This window comes from Salminus brasiliensis, chromosome 15, assembly GCF_030463535.1.
Source record: "Salminus brasiliensis chromosome 15, fSalBra1.hap2, whole genome shotgun sequence".
Lineage (NCBI taxonomy): Eukaryota > Metazoa > Chordata > Actinopteri > Characiformes > Bryconidae > Salminus > Salminus brasiliensis.
The window spans coordinates 33,701,894-33,724,442 of record NC_132892.1 but is presented as its reverse complement, the minus strand read 5'-3'; the positions used below and the strand labels follow the sequence as shown (position 1 = coordinate 33,724,442).

Below are 22,549 nucleotides of genomic sequence, written 5' to 3'. Positions count from 1 at the left end.
TGTAAGTCATCTAACCCTAAAAACTTCATTGCATATATGATCAGGGAAGGTATTTTTAAATAATTATAAAAGTTTAAAAACAGCACTTTTTGATAAATATATTATACATTGCACTGCCGATGTTCTCCAGTATGACTTGTAGTGTGTTTATCGTAAAAAAAAAGACATAATAGATGTGTTATTTTCTCAGCTTGATGGTCAGAGCTAAGTCAGTTATGGTATTTATGAATAATAATTGAGTAGTAGCACTTTTTGATAAATAAAATGTTAAAAATGTTTATATTTATATATGTTGTTCTACTGCATACATTTGCAAAATCAATAAACACATGTGTATCAACATTTTCATTATATATATTTTTTGAGAAGTATTACACATTGTCAATAATAGTATATATTTTTATAATAAAGCTTTTGAAACTTAGATTTGATTAATTACCAGATAAACACTTCATTAAAAATTCATTAAAGACTTTATCAATGTTAGTTTCACAGGAATTAAAATATGATGCACAAAATAAAATATTACATTAAACAGGACACAGATACCCATCAAGAGAAATGTAAGACTCCTACCCGGGATAACCCCTGGATTAGGCTCTACTGATAATGTGGAGAAACCATTAGGGTGGGTGAGTTGTTTAGGCTTTGCTAAGGAAGGTGGTGCAATATGTGGTTAATTCAGTGGTTTCATTGACCGTGGAGTATATTTCTATATCTCATAATTGAAGGACATGAGAATGCTACTGCCTAGCAGCACTATAGCAACACCAAACAGCATCAAAATGACCACTTAGAACTTAAAACTGTATTAATTCCAACATTAACATAATTTATAAAAAAAAAAAAACTTTCAAAATGTTTCACAAAGTAAGGAGATTATGTAAACACACAAATAAATTAATTAAACAAACACAAATTAACAAGACGTTATGCTTAAACATAAGACAATGGGCCTGCATTTTGTTTGACCTCTCGAAGTAGAATCTAATCAGGTGTTTTCCAGACAACTCAACTTGGACAACTCAAAACAGCTCTTTTCTAACCCAGCAGATTTCACTCCGTTTTAGCTTAACAATGAAATAAACTGTACACTGCTTCTACAATAATGTATGTGCAACACAAATGGTCAACAATACTGAACTCATAGCTAGATATCAAAGTAACAACAAGGTAACAAAGGCAGGATTTCACTTGCTTTGAGATTGCACACAGGGTAGTAATGAAGACTTAATTAGGCTTCTCTTTGAGAAGTTCAACAATTCCTGAGTCCAGCCTTTTTGCCTACATTTTTATTCTACCAGCCAATATGTCTGAGACAGCAGTGCAAACCAGTTTGCAAACAACAGGAAATATTCAGAAAGGTTTTTCAGGTTTCATAGATGAAGGTAAGCCACAATGACAACCACATTCCATGCAGTGAACACAAACATGCACACAGTGATACCGTGAGCACATGTACCCAGAGCAGTGGACAGCCTTCGCTTTAACATCCAGGGAACAAAGAGGGTTAAGGGCCAACAGTAACGGTTTAGCAAACCTGGGCATTTACTCCATAACCTTGTCATCAACAGTCCAGTGCTCTGATCACTGAGCCACCCCAGAATGGCCAATAAGTACATCAGAGGTTCTTGATGAGGGTGTAATTGAAACTGTGAAAGATACTGGTTGGAAGTTTTGGGTTTACTGATAGATGATCTATGTGGAGTAACCAGTAGAATGGGTGAGTTGTTCTGTTTTGCTAAGGTGGGCTGAGTAGTATACGGTTGTCAGTAGATTCATCAATAGTGGAATAGACTGATGGATCAGTGGGTCCCTCAGCTGTAGAGTAGATTGTGTTGACTGTGGACTCCATAGCAGGCCCCTGCTGTTCATAGATCTCCTGGTAGATGCAGTCATCCTAAAGAAGAACTTGAATCAGTTTGATATAATTGAAGAAAATGGCAATATAATAAAACTATATGTAAAACTACCATCTGTACTGTATCCATTCCTAAATCATATCTACTTACTGCAGATGGGATTTCAGTGGATTTAGAAATGTTCTGCAAGAGAAAAGATGCATTACAACATTTAGTCCCCAGTACTGTCCACTAGAGGGAGATAAAGTAGCACTAATCATAAGACCCCTACCCCTTTAGGGTTGGTTGGCATTATGTTTAGAGGGGTCATCTCAACTGGGGCTGCAAAACATCCAGATAAATTGTATTATTATTAGGCATATGCTGTTTGTGTTTTTGTGTGTTCTGATTTGTTACCTTTTGACTTTTTGGCATTCTTCTTGTGCTTGTAAAATGCTGTCATTGCAACCAGAAGAGTGATCACCATGATGACCAATCCTCCAGTGATGTAAATGAGAAGGTCTAAAGAAATATTAGAGATTGGACCAGTAAATTCAATCTGACAGAAAGAGATTCGACAGTTTTTTCATCATCCTATTGCAATGATTTAGTGGTTGATTTTAGAAATATGGCTCAGATCAACAGTGACAATTTATCATCTAAATAAATGTTTTGGCTGTAATTGGTGTAAAGTAATGTCGGTGTACACTAAAGTGCAAGATAATTATAATGCACCAGGAAGTATAACAGAGCGAGAGAGAGAGAGAGCGAGAGAGAGAGAAACTGTTTTGTTTAATTCTGGAGCTCAAGGTCATGCAAGGATTATAAATGCCTGCAGACAGGAAGCAATGATATAGAGAAAGAAAAAAAAGGCATGGAGTTTTTTAAGCTGGTCCATGTTTGTTTATTTATTTGTTTTAATAATTGGATCACAATCATTTAAAAGGGAATTCTGTATTGGAGGTCTTGAACATTTTAGTAGAATTTAACCCTCACTGTCAACAAGTAGACTTGCCTTCTAGTGGGAATATTAAAGAGGCACTCTGCAGACTGAAAAGGGAAATACTTTACACTCACCAAACCACAGTGCATAGCAACATGAGCTAAATGGTCACCAAACCATGACAACAGCAGAGCAGTGGTGGCCTATGTTCTGTTTAGTCAAATAATTAGATCAGCCCATCAGTGGCTAGTCAATGTATTTGTTATAGAAACGATTAACAGTCCCGCCTCTCTGACTCATCACTAACAGGAATGGTCTTGCTGTTTCTTGTTAAAGTGTGAGAAGCTGTAGTTGTGAGATATTAAAGCTCTGTCAACTGGATTTCACTCTCCAGCAGCTGTGTGCTCACATCACACCTTGTATCGGTTCAGTAAAGAACAGTGCATTTATTTTTAAATGAGGAATTCTGTGGGCTATTACAGGCTATTGTAGTTACAACCCTAAATGTTTGTTTGTGTGTGTGTGTGGTGATTAGCCTAATTTGGTGATATGCTCAGTAAAGAAGGTAGCCAGTAAAAGAAATGTGGACATTAGGAGCTACTTTACATCAAGTCAAAGAAAAAACAATTGGTAGTGCCTCAACAATACTGTTAATAATAAAACTCAAAGCTGTGGATGTGTTTGCTGTCTGTTCCTATGCAGCAGCATCGGTGTGTTATTTTATCAGGTGACCAAAACAACCTTGTTTACTTGTTTACTTGCTTAGATGTTCTATCATGCAGTAGAACAGAAAGCAGTGATGAAAACTGATGCCATTTGCTAATATAATCACAATTGTGTAATTGTTGTCTCTGGAACATACTGACAGAAAACAACTTTGTGAGGGTGTTGGCTACCACATTTATTAATAAAGGCTAAAGGTGACATCAAATTGCAGTCTGAAATCTATTATAAATGAAATGTCTCTGTCTTTCTGTGACATACCACGTTTATAACATTGCAACATTGCCTCCACCTATGCCCTTGTAAATGAGGTTGTACTACCACATGTACACTCATGCATACCTCATTCATGCACTCTGTATGTCTTTTTTGAAAATACCATCATTAATACATCATTGTATTGTCTTATTATAGTTCACCACAACCTGTGCTTCACTACAACCTAGCTTTCCTGGGGCCCTAAGCAAAACCCAACCACCTCCCTCACTAAATGCAGATCTACCTCCTCTATTAAAGTAATGACACTTTTTCTCTCTACACAAATAATGAATCCTATCCCCTGTGGGATGCTGTGTACCATATGGCTTGAACACTAATGCCTTAATATAGCAATTATATATTTAATGGTTAAAAAATGTGTATTTGATAGGAAGAAGCCAGCCATTTATGAATTCCCCATGGATGTAAGCTAACATAGTTCCCCTGTGAACTCTAGCACCAACAAATATGTGATTATGTGCTTTCAAAAAGTGAAGGACTTACTAGTTAGTTGATGTGTGGGTTCAGGATGCACTGATCTGGGAGCTGTTTGGGAAGAAGTGTGGATGAACCTGTATACTTAGAAATGGTTGTAAGATGCATATATATAAGCTAAAACTCTGTGAACAGCAATGATACAAATTAAGAAGTATCATCTCATGACTGAATGAGTAGTGAGAAGAGTGTATGGATTTTCTGATGGATGTTGTAATGGATACACATGTAAGGACAGAGATTAACAGACAGCACATACCTGTAGATGAAAAATTAGGTAGGTGTGTGGGTTGTGTCTGCACTGATGAAGGAGAGAATGTGGAGTGGGGGACAGCAGCTGGGTTTGGAGCACATTAATGGAAATGCAGATAAATGTTCCACTTTAAGCAAGAAAAATATAAAAAATATCGGTTTTCCATCAGCTATAATAGCTGTATTCTCGAGGGCCCTGCTGCTCTATTGCCCCCCACCCCCTTTTTTATGAACCATTTATAGGAAGCATGAAGACATGTAGCATGTTTAAAACTCCCTGCACTGTGATGTTTCTCCTGCAGGAGGTGATACTAGCTTGCAGAGTGTCCAGTTTAATATGGTGGCACATAGCAACTACATAGCACATTCTAGCAAACTACAAAGCAGCATCACGATAACAACCTAAAATAGCATAGCAACCACCTAGCAACACCATAGCAATGACCTGGTACACCACATGAACTACCTAGGAACATTACAGAAACACCCTAGCAACCACTTCATTGCAACCACCTGGGATACCACAAGAACCACTATACAACACAAAATCAACCACCAGCAAAATTATCTCTCAGAGGTGGATTAGTTTATTACCAAAAGATGTTGACTTGAGATGTTGAACCCAGTTTTATATCAATGCCATTTTACATTGCACAGCAATGCAACACAATAGCATTGACTTGGAATACCATAGCAACTGCATAGAAACCACTTAGCGACAGCCTAGAAACCACTAAGCAACAACAGCAACAACTTGGAATACTGTAGCAACTACCCAGGAACACTATAGCACCAACTTGGAATATAATGTAGCAACATCATAGGAACCACCTAGCAAAACAGTTTCAGGGAAAATTTCTGAGAAATTCTCCCCAGAAAGTTGAATCAGTAATTGAGTGTTAATTCACTCCCTCATGTAAACCATTTATAGACAAACAAACTTCCCATTGGAAAAACTAGAGGCCACGGAGCTGAATGCATCCATATCCAGTAATATGTTACCAGTTACCCTATAGTGGTACACTGACGTTATAGTTTTCTTGTAATTGACAGACGTAATCTCACTTACAGTGCAGTCAACATGATTCCTCTAGATTATAAACATAATCAATAGAAACTGTGTGAAAGCATAAACCATCATCAAACCAAGCTCTACTCACCAGTAACTGTGAGCTTGATCTGTGTGATATAAACCTTGTAGCCATGATCAGATTCCCAGTCTGATTCAGCTCCACACCAGTATTCACCAGAATCCTCATTGGTCAGGTTGTCGATGGACACAGTGAAGGTCTGCTGTGCTCGGTCATCATACAGAGAGAATTTCCCCTCCTTTATCCATCTTCTGCTCTCTTTAACAGATGCTTTATAATTACAGTCAGCAGAGCCCACTCTCCTGCAGAGAAACCTGGGCTTACTGCTGGAGGATTGTGGGTATTTGCAGCTGATGTTCACACTTCCTCCTACATGACTATTCACAGTGATGCTCTTCTTTTGGTCTAGATCTGTCAATCATAAACAGTCAGATGATGAAGCTTACACTACCCCACATAGATTATTCAGAAGTCAGAACACTCCTAAAAGAACAGTCACATCTGCTTTTGGTTATGAATCCTCCCGTTTCATATAATGTCACTTCTCTGCAGGTCAGACCCTTCATCAAGCGTATGTTCAGATCATTGTGAAGAATAGAAGGTAGAAGCAGGGAGCATGTGTATAGATGTGCATTACTGGCTGACACATTTATGAAAGGGAAGCTGATGTTCAGAGTTTCTAAAAATAGATAAACATTTACTTTAGTAATGAAAACTAGACACAGTGCTAATAAGATCTGAAGTCTGGGGAAACTAAAGGGAAATAAGAGATATATCAGATCTGCAAACAGCACAGTCAGTGTTAATGATGCTGGAAGTTTGGGACGATGAACATGTGCAGTGGTGGGATATACTCACCTTCCTTTATCTTCAGTTCCACTGGTGTGTGATCATCAGGCCACATCTCTATATCAACTCTACACTGGTACGTTCCAGAGTCCTCCACAGTGAGTTCTCTGATCAACACCCAGAACTCTGCAGCGCTGGTGTTATCAAACAGTGAGAATCTTCCTATATTTTTCCACTCATTACTAACGTCTGTCCTGATCTGATCATCACATGTTGTCCATGAACTCTTACAGAAGTACTTTGGGTTTGCTGTGTAGCTTCTCTCATATTTACACTTGATGAGAACTCCTCCTCCTGGATATCCTGTCACTTCCCTGGAGGCCCCTCCACTTACTAAAAGAGACCAAATGTCTGTTTTAGTAAAATAAAAAGTAAAATGTTAATTTGATGCTGATTGAGCTAATTATTTAGATATGAAGTTTCTTACCTGACATCAGATAGAAGGAGATAAAGAGGAGGATCTTCACAGTCATGTTAGTTAGAAGTATATTTTCTCCAGATCAACATCAAAAGACTGTTAGAAGTTTAGATCACCATTTCTCTTTCTCTGCTTGTGGGTCTGTGGTAAGTTTTAGTCTGTTTATCAGCTTGTGGTTCAGCTAAGCAGAATCATGAGGACGCCCATTTCCCTTTTGCACAGAGAGAGATTTCTTTGCTTACCATGTTGTGAACTACTAACAGTAATCAGTCAGATGCTGTAACCTTTAACATACTTTCTCTACACAGTTGATCAAATGATCATGAAGTCTTCACTCTGTTTCTCATCCTTTGACCCATCACTGTTTTTCAGAACTACTATTTTACTACACACTGCTCCTAGACTTTTACTGTATACTGTACTGTACTGTATACTGCACTGTACTGTATACTGCATGTACTGTTCTCTGCTTGACTTCCCTTTTTTAGTAGTTCATCTCTTCTGCCATCTAGAGTGCCACACATACAGGAAAACTGTCCTGTAGTATTAATTAGTATTTTTATCTGGTCTTTTTAATGTAGCTCTAATGTTGACATGGGAACATATATCTTCTGCTTCCTTCACACATAAACACAATTATTATTCTTCTGTTGTCCTTGATATTGAACCACTCTTGGCCCACTTATGGTAAACCTGCCTGTACATTGAAATATTGCTCTGTGTTTTCTGTACAGCTCGTGGTGGTAAAGCAGTGTGTGACAAAATTTCACCTTTCGTCCCTCATTTTCCACCAACAGACCACTTTACTGATTTCCCTTTTTTCTTACTTTTCTTATTTAAAATTCATGAACTGGTTTAAAACCGAATGTTCAGTTTCAGCAGCATTTTCAAATGAATCATTTCATATCAAACCTTGTCATTATTATTTTCTCTCAGTTTGTTAGATTAGTTTTAGTTTAATTCCTGAAATAAAAAGCATTTATTTGCTTTTAAAATCTTAATGAGATCAAGTACTATTTAGATCTTGTACACACATCACACATTAATCTGGGTGGTCCAAAGGGGGACCAGCAGTGGTAAACAGTCAGTGGGGTGCCGACCTGATTTTTCCTCAAGCAATTAGGCTGCTGAATGAACAATAGCTTATAGACTGTGGACTTAATCACACCTCCTCCTCATACTAACACACTCTGCACCCTGCGCATATGACTGGAAACCCTATGCATAGTCATAGTGTACATGTATAGTACAAGTTAATGTGTAAATGTTTTTTTTTTTTTTTTTTGTACTACAGTGAGGGGCGATGCACCCAAGTTTTCCACTCGCCTTTAAACCTGTGCAATGTGATGTGACCGTAAAAGTGATTTGATTTTGATTTGATCTAGCCTGTGGACCTAAAAACTGTTCTCAGTGTGGTTTCCACAATTTACGCATTTAAATAGATATCTTTCTTAATTATGTTTTGCTTTAACGTATGGAATTAATGTTGTAACAATGCAGACCCAGGCAGGTTTGTAGAATCTATAAGCAGGTTTAATAACACATGCAAAGTTACACAAAATCACAATCCAAGTAAATGTTGTCAAAGGCAGGGCAAAAAGGGGTCAGAGGCCAAAAGGAGCAACAATAAATCCAAAGCAAAATAGCCCAAAAACACGGTCCAAACATCCAAGGTCACAAGGCAGGCAGGGATCTAAATAACAAGACAACAAATCAACACAATTGAGACCAATTAGTATTGCAGCAAGGAAAACTGGCAATGCTTCTCAAAGAGAGTGAGAGACTGATTAGGATATTACGGTCAGGTGTAAGTGATTGATGCCGTTGCTGGGGAATTCTGTGGACAGGGACCTCTGGTGGCTGGACGGAGTATCACACATTAACAAATGTCATGAAAATAGATAAATCAATAAAATTACAGAATATTCAGCAAATCTTGATATTTGTGCTGGAAAATGCAAACAGCTCTAGTAATTATGATATTTATGACATCTTTAAAACAGCACTTTTTTATATATTATGTTAAACCATGGACTGCAGATGTTTTCAAGTGTGATTAAAGGTATGCCTATTGATTCCCTTGTCTCAAGTGCACACATTTGCAAAATAAATAAATAAACACATTTTGTATATCATTTTTATGATCTGTGATGCATGGTCAAATAGCATGTCTCTACTTAGCACAAAGCTATAATGTGGTTAATACATTCAGAAATATTAAAAAAGGCAATTCATAAAAGGTTTTTAATATGTTTATCGTACACATGAAGTTAATTATGTTGCACAAAATAAAATATTAAGTTAAAATAAAGAAAAGAAAATGTACTAATTTAAATGTACACTTTGCACATTAAACGTGAGAAAATAGGCCTGCATTTTAAGACCCCTTAAAGTAAATGAAAATATAAACAACTTTCTGTTTGGCCTGTCTGAAATATGACAGTAAAGTAGAATCTACTCCAGTGTTTTTCAGATGCACACTTGGGCAGTACTCTTCTGATGCACCAGATCCCACTCCCACTTCCACAAACACAGCCAACATTACTGAACTAATAGTCAGACTATCAGGGTAACAACAAGGTAATAAGGCCAAGATTTCAGTATGACTTGCAGTGGCACACATGTAGCAATGAAGACCTAATTAGGCTTCTCTTTAAGAACAATTCCTGATTACAGTCTTTTTACACCCAACTGTGACAGCTTAGCAAACCTGGATATTAACTCCATAACCCTGTCCTGAACAGTGCTCTAACCACTGAGCCACCACAGGATCATCAATTAGTAGATCAGGGTTTCTTGATTTCATTTCTGGAACAACAAACACTCACCTGCCCAGTTTTACCATTTCTTCTCCCAATCATGCCTCATCTAACTTACAAATGGATTTATATGATGTGGGTTGAGGCAGGGTGTAGTTAACACTGTAAAAGTTGCTGGTTGGTAGTTTTGGCTTTACTGATAGATAATCTATGTGGAATAACCAGTAGAGTGGATGAGTTGTTTGGGCTTTGCTAAGGTAGGGTAGTAGTGCAGTAGAAGGTTAAATCAGTAGGCCCCTGCTGTTGTTCATCGATCCCCTGGTAGATGCTGTCATCCTAAGGAGGAACTTGCATCAGTATCACATAATTGAAGGAAATAGCAATAATGAAAAGTCGGGGATTTAGACACTGGATTTAGAAATGTTCTACAAGAGAACATTACAGCATTTAGGCCCAGTAGTGTCCACTAGAGGGAGATAAAGTAGCAGTGATCATAAGACACCCACCTCTTTAGGGCTGGTTGGCATTATGTTTAGAGGAGTCATCTCAACTGGGGCTGCAAAACATCCAGATAAATTGTATTATAATTAGACATGTGCTGTTTGCTGTTTGCCTGTGTGTGTGTTCAGATTTGATACAGTTTGATCATTTGACTTTCTTGTGCTTGTAAAGTGCTGCTTTTGCAACCAGATAAGCAATAAACATGATGACCAACCCTCTAGTGATGTAAATGAGAAGGTCTAAAGAAAACAATACTGTTAATAATAAAACTCAAAGCTGTGGATGTGTTTGCTGTCTGTTCCTATGCAGCAGCATTGGTGTGTTATTTTATCAGGTGACCAAAACAACCTTGTTTACTTGTTTACTTGCTTAGATTACTATGGGGCAGTGGTGGCTCAGCGGTTAGAGATCCGGGCTGTCGATAACAGGGTTGTGGGTTCGATTCCCGGGCTCGGCAAGCTGCCACTGTTGGGCCCTTGAGCAAGGCCCTTTACCCTCTCTGCTCCCCGGGCGCTGGAGTTGGCTGCCCACCGCTCTGGGTGTGTGTGTGTACTCACTGCCCCTAACACATGTGTGTGTGTGTGAGTGTGTGTTCACTACCAGATGGGTTAAATGCGGAGGACACATTTCGCTGTACAGTGTACAGTGACAAATACCTTTACCTTTAGATGTTCTATCATGCAGTAGAACAGAAAGCAGTGATGAAAATATAATCACAATTGTGTAATTGTTGTCTCTGGAACATACTGACAGAAAAGAACTTTGTGAGGGTGTTGGCTACCACATTTATAAATAAAGGCTAAAGGTGACATCAAATTGCAGTCTGAAATCTATTATAAATGAAAATGTCTCAGCTTCCTATAAACCACATTTATAACTTTGCAACATTGCCCCCACCTATGCCCTTGCAAATCAGGTTGTACTACCACATAAACACATACCACTCATGCATACCTCATTCATGCACTCTGTATGTCTTTTTTGAAAATACCATCATTAATACATCGTTATATCTTGTCTTATTATAGTTCACTACAACCTGTGTTTCACTACAACCTAGCTATTCTGGGGCCATAAGAAAAACCCACCCACCTCCCTCACTAAATGCAAATCTACCTCCTCTATTAAAGTTATATGACACTTTTTCTCTCTACACATAAATAATGAATCCTAACCCCTTTAGGATGCTGTGTGCCATATGGCTCGAACACAAATACCTTAATATAGCAAATATATAATTAATGGTTAAAAATTGTGTATTTGTTATAGTGGATGGGAAGAAGCCAGCCATTTATGAATTCCCCATGGATGTAAGCTAGTATAGTTCCCCTGTGAACTCTAGCACCAACAAATATGTGATTATGTGCTTTCAAAAAGTGAAGGACTTTTAGTTGATGTGTGGGTTCAGGATGCACTGATGTTCTGGGAGCTGTTTGGGAAGAAGTGTGGATGAACCCGTATACTTGGAGATGGTTGTAAGATGCATATATTCTAAGCTAAAACTCTGTGAACAGCAATGATACAAATTAAGAAGATGACAATGAGTAGTGAGAAGAGTGTATGGATTTTCTGATGGATGTTGTGATGGATACACATGTAAGGACAGAGATTAACAGACAGCACATACCTGTAGATGAAAAATTAGGTAGGTGTGTGGATTGTGTCTGCACTGATGAAGGAGAGAATGTGGAGTGGGGGACAGCAGCTGGGTTTGGAGCACATGAATGGAAATGCAGATAAATGTTCCACTTTAAGCAAGAAAAATATAAAGAATATCGGTTTTCCATCAGCTTCAATAGCTGTATTCTCGAGGGCCCTGCTGCTCTATTGCCCCCCCCCCCTTTTTATGAACCATTTATAGGAAGCATGAAGACATGTAGCATGTTTAAAACTCCCTGCACTGTGATGTTTCTCCTGCAGGAGGTGATACTAGCTTGCAGGGTGTCCAGTTTAATATGGTGGCACATAGCAACTACATAGCACATTCTAGCAAACTACAAAGCAGCATCACGATAACAACCTAAAATAGCATAGCAACCACCTAGCAACACCATAGCAATGACCTGGTACACCACATGAACTACCTAGGAACATTACAGAAACACCCTAGCAACCACTTAGCAACATCATTGCAACCACCTGGGATACCACAAGAACCACTATACAACACAAAATCAACCACCAGCAAAATTATCTCTCAGAGGTGGATTAGTTTATTACCAAAAGATGTTGACTTGAGATGTTGAACCCAGTTTTATATCAATGCCATTTTACATTGCACAGCAATGCAACACAATAGCATTGACTTGGAATACCATAGCAACTGCATAGAAACCACCTAGCGACAGCCTAGAAACCACTAAGCAACAACAGCAACAACTTGGAATACTGTAGCAACTACCCAGGAACACTATAGCACCAACTTGGAATATAATGTAGCAACATCATAGGAACCACCTAGCAAAACAGTTTCAGGGAAAATTTCAGAGAAATTCTCCCCAGAAAGTTGAATCAGTAATTGAGTGTTAATTCACTCCCTCATGTAAACCATTTATAGACAAAAAACTGCCCATTCGAAAAACTAGAGGCCACAGAGCTGAATGCATCCATTTGTTACCAGTTACCCTATAGTGGTACACTGACGTTATAGTTTCCTTGTAATTGACAGACGTAATCTCACTTACAGTGCAGTCAATATGATTCCTCCAGATTATAAACATAATCAATAGAAACTGTGTGAAAGCATAAACCATCATCAAACCAAGCTCTACTCACCAGTGACTGTGAGCTTGATCTGTGTGATATAAACCTTGTATCCATGATCAGATTCCCAGTCTGATTCAGCTCCACACCAGTATTCACCAGAATCCTCATTGGTCATGTTGTTGATGGACACAGTGAAGGTCTGCCGTGCTCGGTCATCATACAGAGAGAATTTCCCCTCCTTTATCCATCTTCTGCTCTCTTTAACAGATGCTTTATAATTACAGTCAGCAGAGCCCACTCTCCTGCAGAGAAACCTGGGCTTACTGCTGGAGGATTGTGGGTATTTGCAGCTGATGTTCACACTTCCTCCTACATGACTATTCAAAGTGATGCTCTTCTCTTGGTCTAGATCTGTCAATCATAAACAGTCAGACGATGAAGCTTACACTACCCCACATAGTTTATTCAGAAGTCAGAACACTCCTAAAAGAACAGTCACATCTGCTTTTGGTTATGAATCCTCCCGTTTCATATAATGTCACTTCTCTGGAGGTCAGACCCTTCATCAAGAGTATGTTCAGCTCATTGTGAAGAATTGAAGGTAGAAGCAGGGAGCATGTGTATAGGTGTGCATTACTGCCTTTATGAAAGGGAAGCTGATGTTCAGAGTTTCTAAAAATAGATAAACATTTACTTTAGTAATGAAAACTAGACACAGTGCTAATAAGATCTGAAGTCTGGGAAAACTAAAGGGAAATAAGAGATATATCAGATCTGCAAACAGCATAGTCAGTGTTAATGATGCTGGAAGTTTGGGACGATGAACATGTGCAGTGGTGGGAGATACTCACCTTCCTGTATCTTCAGTTCCACTGGTGTGTAGAGGTCTTTGTTCCATTCAATATCAACTACACACTGGTACGTTCCAGAGTCCTCCACAGTGATCTCTCTGATCAACACCCAGAACTCTGCAGCGCTGGAGTTATCAAACAGTGAGAATCTTCCTGTATTTTTCCACTCATTACTAACTCCTGTCTTGATCTGATCAGGACAGTTTGTCCATGAACTCTTACAGAAGTGCTTTTTATTTGATGTGTAGCTTCTCTCATATTTACACTTGATGAGAACTCCTCCTCCTGGATATCCTGTCACTTCCCTGGAGGCCCCTCCACTTACTAAAAGAGACCAAATGTCTGTTTTAGTAAAATAAAAAGTAAAATGTTAATTTGATGCTGATTGAGCTAATTATTTAGATATGAAGTTCCTTACCTGACATCAGATAGAAGGGGATAAAGAGGAGGATCTTCACAGTCGTATTAGTTAGAAGTGTATTTTCTCCAGATCAACATCAAAAGACTGTTAGCAGTTTAGTTGACCATTTCTCTTTCTCTGCTTGTGGGTCTGTGGTAAGTTTTAGTCTGTTCATCAGCTTGTGGTTCAGCTAAGCAGAATCATGAGGACGCCCATTTCCCTTTTGCACAGAGAGAGATCTCTTTGCTTACCATGTTGTGAACTAGTTACAGCAACAGTAATCAGTCAGTTGCTGTAACCTTTAACATACTTTCTCTACACAGTAGATCAAATGATCATGAAGTCTTCACTCTGTTTCTCATCCTTCGACCCATCACTGTTTTTCAGAACTACTATTTTACTACACACTGCTCCTAGACTTTTACTGTATACTGTACTGTACTGTATACTGCATGTACTGTTCTCTGCTTGACTTCCCTTTTTTAGTAATTCATCTCTACTGCCATCTAGAGTGCCACACATACAGGAAAACAGTCCTAAGAGAGATAAGATAAGATAAGATAGTCCTTTATTAGTCCCGCAGTGGGGAAATTCACAGTGTAGCAGCAGAAAGGGATAGCAGGACACTCAGTTACAAAAATTTGGATAAATAATTTACACTATATACACAATATAAATAAGAATTAAAAAAGCAATAAACAATATTATCTACAGCAAAAGACTCTTAATTGCACATGGGGATGGGATATTGCACATAGTATTCCCTGAACATGAACATGTGTGTGTAGTTAAGTTAAGTGTGTGTGTATGTGGTCCGCTGGGAGCAGTGTTGGTTGTGTAGTCTGACGGCAGCAGGAAGGAAGGACCTGCGATACCGCTCCTTCACACACTTGGGGTGAAGCAGTCAAGTATTAAGTAGTAGTCCTGTAGTATTAAGTAGTATTTGTATCTGGTCTTTTTAATGTAGCTCTAATGTTGACATGGGAACATATATCTTCCGCTTCCTTCACACATAAACACAATTATTATTCTTCTGTTGTCCTTGATATTGAACCACTTTTGGCCCACTTATGGTAAACCTGCCTGTACATTGAAATATTGCTCTGTGTTTTCTGTACAGCTCGTGGTGGTAAAGCAGTGTGTGACAAAATTTCACCTTTCGTCCCTCATTTTCCACCAACAGACCACTTTACTGATTTCCCTTTTTTCTTACTTTTCTTATTTAATATTCATGAACTGGTTTAATACCGAATGTTCAGTTTCAGCAGCATTTTCAAATGAATCATTTCATATCAAACGTTGTCATTATTATTTTCTCTCAGTTTGTTAGATTAGTTTTAGTTTAATTCCTGAAATAAAAAGCATTTATTTACTTTTAAAATCTTAATGAGATCAAGTACTATTTAGATCTTGTACACATGACATTAATCTGGGTGCTCCAAAAGGGGGACCAGCAGTGGTAAACAGTCAGTGGGGTGCCGACCTGATTTTTTTCTTCAAGCAATTAGGCTGCTGAATGAACAATAGCTTATAGACTGTGGACTTAATCACACCTCCTCCTCATACTAACACACTCTGCACCCTGTGCATATGACTGGAACCCTATGCACAGTCACACGGCACCCACAAAGGCTTTTCCCCACCCACATTACACCTGAACTCACACCCAACCAGGGTCTTTTGCAAATATTGTAATATTGTAAATAGTGTACATGTATAGTACAAGTTAATGTGTAAATGTTTTTGTTTTTTTTGTTTTTTTGTACTACAGTGAGTGGCGATGCACCCAAGTTTTCCACTCGTGATTTGATTTGATCTAGCCCTTGGACCTAAAAACTGTTCTCAATGTGGTTTCCACAATTTAGATCCAACTTACACATTTAAATAGAGATCTTTCTTAATTATGTTTTGCTTTAACGTATGGGATTAATGTTGTAACAATGCAGACCCAGGCAGGTTTGTAGAATCTATAAGCAGGTTTAATAACACATGCAAAGTTACACAAAATCACAATCCAAGTAAATGTTGTCAAAGGCAGGGCAAAAAGGGGTCAGAGGCCAAAAGGAGCAACAATAAATCCAAAGCAAAATAGCCCCAAAACACGGTCCAAACATCCAAGGTCACAAGGCAGGCAGGGATCTAAATAACAAGACAACAAATCAACACAATTGAGACCAATTAGTATTGCAGCAAGGAAAACTGGCAATGCTTCTCAAAGAGAGTGAGAGACTGATTAGGATATTACGGTCAGGTGTAAGTGATTGATGCCGTTGCTGGGGAATTCTGTGGACAGGGACCTCTGGTGGTTGGACGGAGTATCACACATTAACAAATGTCATGAAAATAGATAAATCAATAAAATTACAGAATATTCAGCAAATCTTGATATTTGTGCTGGAAAATGCAAACAGCTCTAGTAATTATGATATTTATGATATCTTTAAAACAGCACTTTTTTATATATTATGTTAAACCATGGACTGCAGATGTTTTCAAGTGTAATTAAAGGTATGCCTATTGATTCCCTTGTCTCAAGTGCACACATTTGCAAAATAAATAAATAAACACATTTTGTATATCATTTTTATGATCTGTGATGCATGGTCAAATAGCATGTCTCTACTTAGCACAAAGCTATAATGTGGTTAATACATTCAGAAATATTAAAAAAGGCAATTCATAAAAGGTTTTTAATATGTTTATCGTACACATGAAGTTAATTATGTTGCACAAAATAAAATATTAAGTTAAAATAAAGAAAAGAAAATGTACTAATTTAAATGTACACTTTGCACATTAAACGTGAGAAAATAGGCCTGCATTTTAAGACCCCTTAAAGTAAATGAAAATATAAACAACTTTCTGTTTGGCCTGTCTGAAATATGACAGTAAAGTAGAATCTACTCCAGTGTTTTTCAGATGCACACTTGGGCAGTACTCTTCTGATGCACCAGATCCCACTCCCACTTCCACAAACACAGCCAACATTACTGAACTAATAGTCAGACTATCAGGGTAACAACAAGGTAATAAAGCCAAGATTTCAGTATGACTTGCAGTGGCACACATGTAGCAATGAAGACCTAATTAGGCTTCTCTTTAAGAACAATTCCTGATTACAGTCTTTTTACACCCAACTGTGACAGCTTAGCAAACCTGGGTATTAACTCCATAACCCTGTCCTGAACAGTGCTCTAACCACTGAGCTACCACAGGATCATCAATTAGTAGATCAGGGTTTTTTTATTTAATTTCTGGAAAAACAAACACTCACCTGCCCAGTTTCACCATTTCCTCTCCCAATCATGCCTCATCTAACTCACAAATGGATTTATATGATGTGGGTTGAGGCAGGGTGTAGTTAACACTGTGAAAGATGCTGGTTGGTAGTTTTGGCTTTACTGATAGATAATCTATGTGGAATAACCAGTAGAGTGGATGAATTGTTTGGGCTTTGCTAAGGTAGGGTAGTAGTGCAGTACAAGGTTAAATCAGTAGGCCCCTGCTGTTGTTCATCGATCCCCTGGTAGATGCAGTCATCCGAAGGAGGAACTTGCATCAGTATCACTATGAAGGAAATAGCAATAATGAAAAGTCAGGGATTTGGACAGGGAGATAGAGGGAGATAAAGGGAGATAAAGTAGCAGTGATCATAAGACACCCACCTCCAGATAAATTGTATTATATTATACACTTTCTTGTGCTTGTAAAGTGCTGCTTTTGCAACCAGATAAGCAATCAACATGATGACCAATCCTCCAGTGATGTAAATGAGAAGGTCTAAAGAAAATGTAGAGACTAGACCATTAATCTCAATCTGACAGAAAGAGGTTTTACAGTATTTTTCATCTGTCTATTACAATGATTCAGTGTCCAATTTATCACTGACAATTTCTCATCCAACTAAAGTCCAAAGATTTGCATAAACAGAGTTCTCTTTCATGACTTTAGTTTAGTTTGAATGTATGTGTGGTTCTGTACATGTACAGGTTTTTACATTATATCCACTAGAGGGATATTTGAATACAGTGTGGTATTCTCTGAAATTTCTAAATGTTTCTGTCCAGAACAGCTAATAAGAATATAAAACATTATTACATTTCTCTAAATGCAGTCTGTCTGTTGTATATAGATGCTTGTGTCAAAAATATAATTCAGTTACACTTGACATACACACTGATCAGCCAAAACATTACCACACAAACAATGAGTGTAAAAAAAAAATCACCTAAGACTTTTGATTTTGAACATTTTAGTAAATAATTTAACACTCAGTTGCAAAAAGTAGACTTGCCCTCTAGTGAGCTTATTAAAGAGGCACTCTGCAGATGGAAAAGGGAAATACTTCACACTCACCAAACCACAGTGCATAGCAACGCGGCCTAAACGGTCACCAAACCATGACAACAGGAGCAGTGGTGGCCTATGTTCTGTTTAGTTGAATCATTCTTTGCTAAGTTTGCTATGTCCTTGGATTGACCTGATACGAATGAGCAAGGTCCTATAATTGAGTAGGGACATGTCCATACCAATATCCTGTGACTACTGAAAGGTCCCTTGCAGTAACTTTAATTAAGAAATAACAGCCAGCAGGGGCTAGTCAATATATTTGTTATAGAAACGAGTGAAAAAAAACAACCTCATTTAAATATTTACTTGTTTAGCTGTTTTATCCTGCAGCAGAACAGAAAGCAGTGATAAAAACTGTGATGTTAACATAATCACAATTGTTTAATTGTTGTCTCACAAACATACTGACAGAAACAAAAACTGTACGAGTGTGTTGGCCACCATAACTATAAATAAAGGTTGTACAAAGGTTGTATTTACACTCACCCATACCTCATTTATCCACTCTTTTTTTAAAAATACCTTCATTATTACTTTATCTTGTCTTATTATAGGTCACTACAACCTGTGCTTCACTACAACTTGGCTTTCCTGGGGCCATAAGCAAAACCTGCCCCACCTCCATCACTAAATGCAAATCTACCTCCTCTATTAGGTATATCTACCTCTATCTACCTCCTCTACATAAGTAATATGACACCTTTTCTCTCTACACACAAATAATGAATCCTGAAAGATCTACTCACCAGTAACTGTGAGCTTGATCTGTGTGGTATAAACTTTGTATCCATGATCAGATTCCCAGTCTGATCATGTAGACACTTAAAATAATGTGATAATGTAACATAATGAACCACTATTTCCACTACTCTAGAACGAAAACCACAGCCTGTATTTTTAGAACTTTCTAGCTCTGTATACTCTAAAACACTCTAAAAATCACTCTACATACATTTCTAATAGCTTTTTTAATATACTGCATTCATATGTGCTTTAAACACACAAATAAGCAGAAACATATGTAACATAAATGTGATATTTAGCTCACAGTGAACATTTTAATTACTAAAGTCATCCTGGATGCAATGATGGTATCCATTGATTTCATTAGTTTGATCTTTTTTTTATCTTAATAGCTGTTATTTTAAAACACTCTGGTATAGTAAACATGAGGGACCCCTCATGCTCTCTCCAACAGTGCAGCCCTTTTGACTTTTACAACTATCTTGATCCTTGATCCTGCTCACTAATGTGTTTGACCACGTGAATAACATTGTTAATTGCTAACATTGTTCATAACTCCTTTATAAAGACAGTCTTATTATAAAGTGGTACCCATAGTTAGTATTTTGTCCCCAGTTGTGTTTTGGTCTGAGGTGAGGTACATTTACTGCCATCTATAGGAAACATTGTTACAACAAGAAGATGTTCTACAGTATGAGAGAGAAATGCCCTAAGTTATGTCCATATAAGAATACAATTGTGAAAACAGCTCTAAACTTATTTGTCCACATTGACTCACTAGGGAAATGTTTGAAAAACACTATAAACACTTATATGATTTAATTGTTCATAGGAATACAATTAAGAATACTTTTTTTTTTTTTTCATTTTCAGCTACGTTAAAATATATAACACAAAAATATGCCTACACTTATATAACAACATAGCAAACAAAGAAGAGCACATTGTTGCTGTGACAAAAAAAAAACCTCTCCAAAACATCCACTTTACTGGAGAAGTAAAAATTCCTATTAACTCTAAATGGAAGTTAATGTGAATATACTTTATTCCAAGTAATTTTGGAGTGTTTCTATTGGTCAATTGTTCCTGAAAGTTTGACAAAATGTAAATAGCCAGATTTCCATTGTGTTAATCAGTGAAAAACAGCAAAAATGGAGATACATGGTTCTCAACAGCAGTGATTTGTGTCGACAGACAGAACAGTTTTCACCACATCCAAAGTCATCCACAATATTTACCCATCTAAATCAAAACACACATTTACACTCTTCTGAATAAAAGCTTGTGTGTGTGAAACTGAACACTCAGCTCTGATTTTGGTGGAAATGGACCTGAATAAAAAGGCTATATGCTAACCTAGCCACTTCCGCTAACATGTTTGACAGTAGCATAGTCACATGAGTCCTCCTTGTTGGTTGTTGCTGTTGTAACAGCATCATTCTTGCAGAAATTGACAGTGGCGTAAGCTGGATCTTCAGCAGATTTCACAGAGGAATGCTGGGGCAGTGTAGAATAAACAGGATTTGAAACATTACAGGGGCTTGTGGGCAGCTGAACATGGTCATACACAGTTTGAGTAGTATTTAAGGGGTCTGTGGGCAGGTGGACAGTAGAGTAGACAGTGGAACCTCCAGTTTCTGAGGCAGGAAGACATCTGGGGTCTTTAATCTCCTCATAGTCACAGACTGTATGGGAAATCTGAGAACAGAAGTTTTAGAAAATCAATAAACACATTGTTTGGATCATCAATCGGTTAGAGAGGTTTGGACATTTTACTAGTGTTTTTGTTTAAACCAAATTTTCTCTCCAATTTAGTTGAACCAATAAACCCTCCCACTCACTAGGACTCCACTATCACTTTCTTTGCTCCTGACAATAGGAAAGTGTGGACAAGCTCATGCCTCCTCCAATACATGTGAAGTCAGCCACTCCAGGTCATGACTCACCTTGGAGTTGTTTAAAGAGTCTCTGATGGACTGGTCCTGGGTTGATGCTGGATCTAAGCAAAAACAATTTCCTAACATTAAAACACTGATGTATGTGATGTATAAATATGATATTAATGACATCAGTGATTTCAAAAAGAAATAAGCAGGTTGTGAGATTCATTTGAGAACATGTTCCCAGTCTGGTCTTACTCTAGCTATCCTTTTCATGTACAGCCAGCAAGTGGCAGCATATGTACATCATTGTCCACTGGGGCCTAGTGAACTATTTTCTGCACCAACAGCTAAAGCTTCTAACATGAGCAAACATCTTGAAGATTAAGCAGACAAGGGTGGCCCAAGTAAAGTCTACTGTTTGTTAGTGACATAGCCATATAAGCAGTGAGTCTATGATCACGTGTCTCAGAGGAAACACATGCTAACAGTATTTCTACTTTTGTACTTTAATATAGTATTGTAGTATTTCTCTACTAGGGCCAGTCATTATACACTATATGAACTGTATGAAAAGTATTGGGACACCTCCTAATTAGTTGTTTGCTGAATGCAACTCTCCAGCTCATCCCAAAAGTATTTAAATGAAGCTCCATCATTCCCCATCTCTACAGCTCAATGCTGAGGGGATTTTATACCTCTGTAGCCCACACCTGGCATTAGGCATTGTGCCAGTAGGTTCATGTTTATCTGCTTCAGAGAGTCCAATTCTATCAGCAAATCTCCTCTACTAGACAAGCTAGAAAGAGGATAAGAGCCTTGCTAAAGAGCCCAACAGTGGCAGTTTAGCAGACATGGGTATTGAACCCACAGCCCTCTGACCTGCAGCCATTGCTCTAAGCACTACGCATATAGTGAAACACCACTGTCCCTGCCATGTGTGTAAACTAGTATGCATGGGTGTGTCTGTTATGTTTATAGGTTTGGTGGTACCTTGAGTGTTCCTTCTCTTTATGAGAGTGACTGTGAAGAATAAGAGTCCAATCAGAACCAGCATCAGAATCACAGCCAGGATGGTGATCACAGAGGAAGCTGGATGTGCTACCCCTGAACATACAGAATTGTATCTGACAATGAGAGTGACCCTTTTTGATTCATTGAGGTGTGTGTGTGTGTGTGTGTGTGTGTGTGTGTGTGTGTGTGTGTGTGTGTGTGTGTGTGTATTCTCTATAATCACCTGCAGCAGAGGAGGAAGACAATGTGGTTTTAGAAGTTGAGAGTGTTATTGCTTTTGTGGTCTGTAAACTGATAGGTGTTGAGGACTGTGGAAGAACATCTGGAGCTAAAGGAAACACATGGTATATTTGAATGAAGGTAATGCAAAGGATTCTTTGAGTAATGCTGTAGAAGAACCAGTTTTAGTTCTGTGAAGAACTGTTTCTGAATGGAGCACCATTTACAAGTTTAAAGAAACCAATGTAATTTTAT

General features: G+C 38.0%; 2 protein-coding genes and 1 long non-coding RNA gene across 9 annotated transcripts; all 3 read right to left on the bottom strand.

The window, feature by feature from the left end:
* Positions 1-454: 454 nt before the first annotated feature.
* LOC140535400 (CMRF35-like molecule 8) lies at positions 455-7,015 on the bottom strand. Its single transcript, XM_072656741.1, has 9 exons — positions 6,880-7,015; positions 6,462-6,785; positions 5,673-6,014; positions 4,520-4,597; positions 4,270-4,311; positions 2,259-2,363; positions 2,134-2,183; positions 2,013-2,045; positions 455-1,900 (listed from the first exon to the last, which is right to left on the bottom strand). Exons 1-9 carry the CDS (start codon positions 6,923-6,925, stop codon positions 1,742-1,744), a joined length of 1,179 nt encoding a protein of 392 aa, XP_072512842.1. The 5' UTR covers positions 6,926-7,015; the 3' UTR covers positions 455-1,741.
* A 1,366-nt stretch (positions 7,016-8,381) lies between these two features.
* On the bottom strand, positions 8,382-14,265 carry LOC140535401 (polymeric immunoglobulin receptor-like). Of its 7 annotated transcripts, none has more exons than XM_072656742.1 (7): positions 14,106-14,265; positions 13,688-14,011; positions 12,906-13,247; positions 11,758-11,835; positions 10,136-10,185; positions 8,670-8,723; positions 8,382-8,563 (listed from the first exon to the last, which is right to left on the bottom strand). In XM_072656742.1, exons 1-7 carry the CDS (start codon positions 14,110-14,112, stop codon positions 8,453-8,455), a joined length of 966 nt encoding a protein of 321 aa, XP_072512843.1. In that variant the 5' UTR covers positions 14,113-14,265; the 3' UTR covers positions 8,382-8,452. The 7 variants fall into 7 exon arrangements, 6 of the variants coding, with proteins under 6 accessions (XP_072512843.1, XP_072512846.1, XP_072512844.1 ...); XR_011977537.1 differs by having other exon boundaries at positions 8,518-8,563; positions 8,670-9,965; XM_072656745.1 differs by having other exon boundaries at positions 8,382-9,965.
* Positions 14,266-16,044: 1,779 nt separating this feature from the next.
* On the bottom strand, positions 16,045-17,244 carry LOC140536020 (uncharacterized). Its single transcript, XR_011977575.1, has 2 exons — positions 16,333-17,244; positions 16,045-16,226 (listed from the first exon to the last, which is right to left on the bottom strand). It is a non-coding gene; the product is annotated as an uncharacterized lncRNA (long non-coding RNA).
* Positions 17,245-22,549: the final 5,305 nt, after the last annotated feature.

What these genes read in the sequence shown, in the direction of transcription:
- LOC140535400 (XM_072656741.1), bottom strand. Translation starts at nt 6,925, where the DNA reads ATGACTGTGAAGATCCTCCTCTTTATCTCCTTCTATCTGATGTCAG. An exon ending in GGAACTGAAGATAAAGGAAG is followed by an intron (nt 6,015 to 6,461) that starts GTGAGTATATCC and finishes TATGATTGACAG; the next exon opens with ATCTAGACCAAAAGAAGAGC. An exon ending in ACCCACACATCAACTAACTA is followed by an intron (nt 2,364 to 4,269) that starts GTAAGTCCTTCA and finishes ATATTTCTTTAG; the next exon opens with ACCTTCTCATTTACATCACT.
- LOC140535401 (XM_072656742.1), bottom strand. An exon ending in ACCTAATTTTTCATCTACAG is followed by an intron (nt 10,186 to 11,757) that starts GTATGTGCTGTC and finishes GATGTTTTGCAG; the next exon opens with CCCCAGTTGAGATGACTCCT. An exon ending in TGCCAACCAGCCCTAAAGAG is followed by an intron (nt 8,724 to 10,135) that starts GTGGGTGTCTTA and finishes TCCAGCCACCAG; the next exon opens with AGGTCCCTGTCCACAGAATT.